We start from the raw sequence: 8,847 nt of genomic DNA on the forward strand, positions 1-8,847 counted from the left end.
GTATTTGTTGATTATGACCAAACAACCAGCCTCCAAAACTGTAAGTAAACCTTCAACAAGAAAAGGAGCTCCTAGAGGACTCTAGACTAGGGAGAACTGTGAAGCAGTTCCAGGCCCATCCGCGAAGCAACCAAGACGATTTACTCCACATCCCAATAAGTCAGGCTTGTCCATTCTCTTGAATTTCTCTAGGGAAACGAAGCTCAGGAAAAGGTAATTCCTCTGATCATGAAGGGTGTTGGAATGATGAGAGCTGGACGTTTAACCAGAGTGGGACCAGTGGGAGCAAAAAGTTCAAGAAGACCAAGACAAAGGAAGAGTCTCTCCTTGGGTAAGTGCCTGTGAGTACAGTCTGCTATGCTGCATAGACCCCACGTGTGATAGGAATTTCGAGGTAAAACGTAAGTCACCCGTGCTTGTTTGGGGAGTATTCACCCAACACTCAGTATTCTCCTGCTAAAGCATACTAGGGATTATATAAATCAGATTATATAAATGAAATCGTACATCATTCACATTTTAATTATAGTGGAAATATGTATATCTTAGACTTAAACCTGAGCTTAAATCAAGGTTTGCTGCGTATTAATGACTGGCATTGCGTATATACTTTTTTAATCCTGAAGATGCTGTTTCCCATGTGAAGCCGAGGACGGATGTTAGATTAGTATGTCTTCATGGCTTGGTCAGGCACACTTAAGTCCTCAAAGTGACACTTGAAAGAGCCCTCTTGCAACAGGTTTTCCCAGTGCAGGATCTTTGATTCCTTGACTGCTCTTCCATGGCATTCATTGATTGTGGTTCTGAATGAAACAAAGTCTTACAGCCTCAGTATTTCCTCTCGACCATGATGCTGCTCATCATTAGTCAGGTTACTGTAAGGATTGTTGTTTTACAGGAAGGCATAATCCTTAGGGAAGCCTTTAGCTTTGGATCTTCATTGGTAAGTGCTTTGAGTCGTCATCACTTTCAGCAAGCAAGGTTGTGTCATGGACTGGCAGTAGAACGAACACGTCTGTCTTGGAAGTTGTACCGCCAAAATACTCCTAAAAGCCAGCGTGGTGGAACCTCATCTCTTACGCTTTGGGCATGTTCCTGGGAGGGTCTAGTCCCTAGAGAAGTACATCATGCTTGGTAAAGTAAGAGGTTAATGAAGAAGGAAAGTGCTCAAGGAGATGGATTGACACAGAGGCTACCATAGTGAGTTCAAACAGAGTAAGGATTGTGAGGGTGGTGCAGGAGACAGGGCTATGTTTTATTCTTTGGTACATAGTGGTGCAACTGGTCAAAACTGACTGTACCGAATCTAACAAACAACCAATTTTTTGTAAGTCTTTTTAAAGGTATGCAAATTTTATGCATTGTGTGTATCACATTTGGTTTATTCATAAATATTTGCATGTGTGTTTGCAGCATAATTCAATACTTATCCCTTGGAAGTTAGAGTGCTTTAAAGTCTCTTTAATTCTAAGGTTCTAAGGGTATCACACAGTGGAAGGGTTGAAATTAGCTCTGATGATGATGGTTCCTTGATATTTTATATATTCAGATGAAATAATGTAACATCTTTCTTCCTCCCTAATACCTTGACCAATCCAAAGCCGGTCTGATGGTTTTGCTTACGTTATGATTAAACAATGACATGAAAATCATCACATTTGTCATTGTCAAATCATACTTGCAAATGTGGAATTTCTGAGTGATTTTTGAGCATCTGAGCCAACAAGCTGTGTGTTTGAGAAGAATTGCCAAGGATGCCGTATGGGTCTCTATGCCAAGAGAGTGGCAGTTCCCACTGCAGACAGGGGGAACCAGGGGAACACAGACTGTAATGCTTCCCAACAGAAAGTGCCCTGTCACTGCCATTAGGAACCGTGACACTGTGACAGAGTTTTTCTACTTTCTTTGAGGAAGAAGAAAAATGAAATAATCTTTCAGAAAGCTCTCTCTGAAAAGGTTTCAGCATGTGACTTGGATTTGTTTATGTCGGGGTTTTATTTGTATCATTTCTGAGGAAGCCACATGTATATAACTGAGAGTGTAGTTTTTCTTTCTTTTTTAAATCATTTTATTAAGGGCTCATACAACTCTTATCACAATCCATACACACATCAATTGTATAAAGCACATTTGTACATTCGTTGCCCTCACCATTCTCCAAACATTTGCTCTCCACTTAAGCCCCTGGCATCAGCTCCTCATTTTTCCCCTCCCTTACTGCTCCATCCCTCATGAACCCTTGATAATTTATAAATTATTATTTTGTCAAATCTTACACTGCCCAACATCTCCCTTCACCCACTTTTCTGTTGTCCGACCCCCAGGGAGGAGGTTTATGTAGATGCTTGTAATCGGTTCACCCTTTCCGCCCCACCCTCCCTCCGCCCTCGCAGTATCACCACTCTCACCACTGGTCCTGAAGGGATCATCCGCCCTGGATTCCCTGTGTTGCCTGTTTCATTGTTGCTGCAGAGAGTGTAGTGTTTCCATTGGCTTAAATCAACAGTAAACCTCAGGAGTTTGTACCCCACTCCTTTTTAAGCATTCGCTTGTTTGAGTTTGTCTTTGCCTTGTTGGAAAATACCATCACCGCTCCTGAGCACTGAGAAGCGCCCGTTCCTGCCCATCTCTGAGATTCCTAGATAAGCATTTGGAAGCTTTTTCATATCCAAAAATGTGCTATCTAGTTAAATGTTCTCCTCACTGCCGTCCAGTCCCTTCTGACTTAGAGCAACCTGTGCGACAGGGTAGAACTGTCCCTGCAGGTTTCCTAGACGGACTCTTCCGGGAGTAGCAAGCCCCGCCTTTCTCCCAAGGAGCGGCTGACGCTGACCTTGAGAGAACAACAATAGTTAACTGTTGTCTTTAGCTCGGAGTAGGTTCTGATTCACCGTGAACCTGTGTACAACAGAATGAGACACTGCCTAGTCCTGCAACACTAGTTAACTGTAATCAGGAAAAATTCTTTCCCTTATCAGCTCAGTTATGACAACAGATCTCTCCAAGAAAAACTTAGATGTTGATCTCTACCCACTTAAGAACTTAAAAGCATATATACCAAGAAATATATACCAGCATATATACCAAAAGTATATATAAAACTTTAGTTATAAATCAAAGATTGAGCATTTGTTAGTAGATTTAGCATCTGCTCCCTATTTTCCAGCCACCCCAGTGGTATACTACACTACATGGTGGGCATCAATTCAACCCCACCAGCTGGCCATCAGTGTAAATATTTTTTGTAACTGAATGAGAAAAGGTGGCTTTATTAAGTAAGAAACATTCCTCAATCCCCAGTGTCACCCTCTAGCTCCGTGGTTCTCAACCTTCCTAATGCCATGACCCTTTAATACAGTTCCTCATGTTTTGGTGGCCCCCAACCATAAAATTATTTTCGTCACTACTTCATAACTGTAACTTTGCTACTGTTGTGAATTGGGCGACCCCTGTGAAAGGGTCGTTCGACCCCCAAAGTGGTCGTGACCCACAGGTTGAGAACTACGGCTCTTATCTTTGCTCCATAGCTCTTGCACATAATCCAAAACCAGGAACGCTTTAGGTAGAAATACATCTGAATATTCCTTAGCTACCAGCCTGATACACTAGCTTCACGTAAGATTGTAGACAAAGCTGTTGACCTCTTCCCATTATGACCTCAGTTTTCCATATGCAGAGCATAGGGATTCACCTTCAGCTCTTCCGTCCGTCTGGGTTGTATCTTAGATAATAAGTCTCACTAAGTTAAAGCCAGCGGCCAGCACTGGACCCAGCAGGCAAGCCGCCACTGCTATGTGGTGGCCATAGAGACAGTCAGAAGTAGCCCGAGAACTGCCTGGCTCTGATGGTGGCTTTTCTGAAGTCATTTGTGGTTTGAATGAATGCCGTGTCTGCCAATGTGTTTACTGAAAACTCGCTTAGTTTCACTCATTCCGTGTTTTATCCTTATCCAGGTCAGCCATCCAGATTTGTTCTTTTAATAGTCCAAAATTCCGTTTCCATTTGGTTTGTGTCTGTGTGATTTTTTTTAATCACACGCTAGCCACTAATTTAAAAATAAAATTAGATTCTGCATCATGGCCAAATGACAAGTAGCCAAGCTTTCCAGTGTGTACATATACAGGTGTGCATGACTTAATGTTCACAGTATGGTCTGTGGGCGAGGTCATTGTGGGATATGTCCTTGGGTGTGGGGCTCACAGGCCAGTGTGCTGCGGGGCCTGCCACGCATGCAGCGCACAGCCTGAACAGCTCCTGCTTGGAAGAACCAAGCCAGCTGCAAGTAGGGCCTCCTCGCCATCACTAAGGAGGGTTTACAGCAGGCCAAGGGAGGTGAGAGCAGAGTCAGGGCAGAGACACCAGGCACATACCTGTCCATTGGCAGCTTACAAAAATCACACTGGGCAAAATCTGAGGACTAGACCCTCTGAGTCCCAGGAGCTGAGGGGGCTCAGGGTTGGGAATGCGGACCTGGGCCTCCTCACGACAGCCTAGGAGGCTGCCCAACTGCACACAGTCTCTAGATCGAAGTGAAACTCCAGCCTCACTCAGACCCTCAGACTCGAATACCCCAGGCCATGGACATCTATGTGATTGGACATTTTCCAAACAGATGCGAAACAACGGGTGCCTGTATATTAATCTCTAGAATGAGCAGCTGTCTTTGTACTATCCTTTAGGAAGAATTACCGTACCAATTAAAAACATGGCAAGTGTTCCTTGTCAAAGATGGTCTGATAATTTCGGCGATGTTTCTATGTTTCTAAGCTGCCTCATCTGTCAGGTGGGTTGACTGAGTAGTAAACTTTCTCCAACATAAAAAGATGTGTGGGTTTCTCCCCTGCCAACCCACGCCCCCATCCACAGAATTGACTTAGCAATGTTCTAATCAACTATCAAATGGATTATCTAGAAAGATAGCTTGTATCATTTTCCTTTCAAATGGTTGCTTCATGTGCTGATTGGTTTTCCACTCTTCTCCCCCACTTCTATTAGCTCGACAAAGCTGGATGAAGAATTTGAAAGAAAGTTCAACAGCCTCCCTCAATACAGTCCTGTTACATTTGACCGGAAATATGTACCTGTCCCAAGAAAAAAGAAGAGGACTGGCAGCTTGTCCTCAGAACTGACTAAAACCAGCAAAGGTTAGATGTGTGCTCGGCCTCCCTGACGTGGACACAGAACCTCTGCAGCAGCTCTCCTTAGATGTAGGCTTGGGTCGAGAATTGAGACAGCAGTGAATTAAGACTTTGGGTCACTGTCCGAGATGATCTTGGTCCCTGACTCTCTTCTTTGTCCCATCCTCTGTCTGCCCAATTCTTTTCGACCTCTGCCCTTTGGCATCTCTACCTGTAGATTTGCCCTAAAAGTTGGAGTCCAGCTTTTTCTGAAGCATCATGTGTAGTCTTTTGCCTTCTGCCCTCCAGAATTCTAATTTGAAATGCCAAGCTTTACCTAATCAGAAAGTTCTGGCTGACTCCACTATTGCTCTTGCCTGTATCTACAGCAGGCTGGACTCGGATTTGCTTGATATAAGTAGTGTGGGCAAATGAAAATAAAACTCTTCAGACTGTTCTCTCTCATATATATATACTATATATATGTATATCATATATATATATATTTAGCTTTAGAAAATTTACTCCTCTCTTGCATATATCAGGAAAGCTTATAAAATTGTCAACCTGACTTGGGTGGGTCTCAGCATTCAACCGGGGCAATCCTGTCATCCAGAGTGGGTGGATAAAAGAGTGGGGGGCCCTTTTCAGTGGTCTCAACAACTCTTTAATTTTATGGGCAGGAGACAGGAGGCAAAATATCTGGCTCGTCTCAAGGTTGTTAAGCATGACGAAGGATTGCCTCACCCACATAACAAATGTGAAAGGTCTGAGCCCCGCGCCCTGCACAGACAAGGAATGGATAGAGGAAGGACTGGCTCAGCAGCGCTGCGGTTGCTGTCAGGGTTCAATGTTGAACAGGATTTTATGAAAGAGTTCTTATCGTTACCCTGCAGGAAAACGGCTGCCTCTCACCTACTTTACCTCAAATCAGATTTATTCTTTTATTTTGTGTATTTTGGATAGAAGAATAGATAGTAGTAGATAACTCTTCTAATTACAGATGTGTACATATTTCTTTAAATCTTTGATTTCAGTAACCTTGGGTAATTAAACATGAATATTAGTGAGAAGGTGCAATTCCATGGATTGCATACGCACTAGGGAAAATTATGATTTTTTTCTCTAAAGAAACTTAAACCTTTCTAGAGACCTAACACCCCCCCACACCCCACCCCGCACTAAAATTGACACAACACAGGTGGGTCACTTGGAGACCTGTGCCTCCAAAGACAGCTAGAACCCTAAAGAATCTTCACTCTTCCCGATAAAGGGACATAGATCAGTCTTTTTAGAATGAGCTCATTTCTCCTCTGTAGTCAATACAAACGAGCTTACTGAAAACAGAGCTCCATAAGAAATGGTGTCTCCCCTTATGTTCCCTGTGTGTCTGGGAACGTAAAGGGGGTTGTATGAAGACCCAGGATGAGCAGGAAGGAACAACAGAGGACATGTGATGGGCAGCCCGGCACAGTAGTGGATTACCAAGTGAAGGGCAGACTTCGTGCACTCAAGATGTATGTAAATAGGCAGAGAGTCCAAAGGTACCAGGCATCTTGAGCTCCCATCATTCTTAGGTTTAAAGTTGCTGATAAACACCTGACAAGCCAATAAAATGGAATGGAGTGGGTTGATAGACAAAATATGCTCTCTTTTTTCACTCCTTATACTTGGAGTCATTGAGTTTAGAGCTGTGAAGCTGACCGAATTATTTATCTGGCAATGTAACAATAGAGTTATGTTTGTAAAGCTGTAAAACCCTGAAGTTAGGATCTATTTTCATGAGCCCTTCTCTTGGGTCTTGCTTGTCTGTTACATGATTTTCTCCTCCCAGCTGAGATTAGCAGTATTCCTTTTGATGTGAAATAGCTTCTTCGAGGTTTGGATTATGCTTCATACTGTATCATCTTAACTCTCCCTGTATACCTCTCCAGCCACGGTCATTGCCTGTCACAATATAGCAATAGGTAGGTTAGGGGGCAAGTCTTCCAGACTAGAGGTTTCTCTGCATTCTCATAGAGTAAGATGAAATTAGATCAGAGCATAATTTAAATAATATAGCCTGTATTTAGCAAGCTGAAGAAAATAGTATTTGTGACTGATGATAATTTAGCATTAGCAGCACCCGTGTACTAGCCTACAAGTTATTAATGAAATTATCATACCAGCTGTGCTGTAATTGCCTGATCTTTAGGGGATAGAGAAGATTGTTTTCTTAGACTCTAGACCCTTTGCACCTTTGCATAATGAATTGTTCAAAGCAAACATTGTGTTAGCAGAGCATTAGTTCATTAGTTAAAAGAGCATGTGTTCACAGGAAACCTTATTCCTCCACTAACAATGTGCCATTTGTGCCTGTTATTCCCCCTTTTCGTTGTTTGGCATCCATTTTATTTTCCCATCTCATACTGCATTTCTCTTTAGATACTTCAAGTTGTGTAAAATAGACCATTTTTCTGAAATGTAATGTCTTGTAGACATGTATATTTATTTATACAGTTTTATGTCTCAGAAACACTGTATTTGCTTGAGTTTGCACCTGTTTTCCCGTCTCCTTGGTTTCTATCTACGTTTCTTTGTCATCTCTTCTCTCTTCCACTAGTTCACCAACTGCCTCTGCTGCCCCCCGCCCCCCTGTAGGTAATGATTTTTTTTAGAAATGACAAAATATCTTTAAATGCCATCTTCTAGCAGGGTTTGGGTTACGGTAGTGCCAGTATAATGATTTAGGAATAAAATTTCCCTTGGCTTCCATGAGCAAATTATCCAGTAAACTGCTCACCGTGCAATTCAGTTAAAGCACCCCATTCTTAAAGTATTTCTTGGGTATCTCTCAATTATTTTTATATATTTTTAAATGAAAACTGTATGTCTACATTTGATTATAACTGCTTAAAAGATTTGTTTTAAGCATAATCATAACCTTAAGTGTACAGTTAATGTCTGAAATGTTGTTTATTAAAGAATCAGAAGTCAGAGTTCTCTGCAGAATAGTAATTCTCAAACAACGGAGGGTCATGGAGGTCAAGAAGATTTGAGTACAACTCAGAGTATTTAAATTATGACCCATCTTAACCCCTGACCTCCCTTCTCCTTTCTCTCTTCTCTCTCCTCACACTGTTTGCTCCTTGGCTCATTGCCAGTTATACTCTTGAACTTTCTTTTTTCTTTTCTCCTAATCCACATCCTTATTGTAAGATGGACATGTCAAATAGGTTAGGACTTTGACATGTTGACCCCAAAACCCACAGTGGTAATAAAGGGAGCAGGTTGATACAATGAAAGGTTGAAGACAAGGCCCTATTTGGGATTGAGCGTTCAGCTCCAGAGCTGAGGTCTGATGGTTGTTGGGCGGGTCTTCGCTGTATCTTGCCCCAGAACTAGTTGTGAGTTGCGTTGTCACCAAACCTTTTCAGAACATGGTGACGGCATGTCTGCAGACACAAAGCTGTATCTAGAAAAATTCTGAATTCCCTCACAACATACATGGTTCAAGTACAAGAATTGGCCCTGTGCCCTTTCAATGAATCTTAGCTGAGTCGTAGATGATTGACTTAGTGACTGTGTTAGTCTGGGTACTTTAGAGAAACAAATCCACAGAAACTCATGTAAAAGAGAGAGTTTTATGTAAAGGTTAAGTGTGCATTAAGAAAACATCCCAACCCAGTACTGCCCAAGCCCACAAGTCCAACATTAACCCATGTGTCTGACACCAATCCACAAGTCCTCC

At 42.3% G+C, this 8,847-nt stretch overlaps 1 protein-coding gene across 8 annotated transcripts in view; it reads left to right on the top strand.

The window, feature by feature from the left end:
* BBX (BBX high mobility group box domain containing) overlaps positions 1 to 8,847 on the top strand; it is a 317,543-nt gene that overhangs the window by 277,447 nt on the left and 31,249 nt on the right. For all 8 annotated transcript variants that reach the window (XM_045286176.1, XM_045286175.1, XM_045286179.1 and 5 more), the window contains 2 exons: positions 193 to 331; positions 4,996 to 5,144. In XM_045286176.1, coding sequence (XP_045142111.1) covers positions 193 to 331; positions 4,996 to 5,144 — 288 coding nt within the window. The remainder of the gene's footprint in view (positions 1 to 192; positions 332 to 4,995; positions 5,145 to 8,847) is intronic.

This window comes from Echinops telfairi, unplaced genomic scaffold (genome assembly GCF_000313985.2).
Source record: "Echinops telfairi isolate 266 unplaced genomic scaffold, ASM31398v2 ScPeMD7_6;HRSCAF=24_0, whole genome shotgun sequence".
NCBI lineage: Eukaryota > Metazoa > Chordata > Mammalia > Afrosoricida > Tenrecidae > Echinops > Echinops telfairi.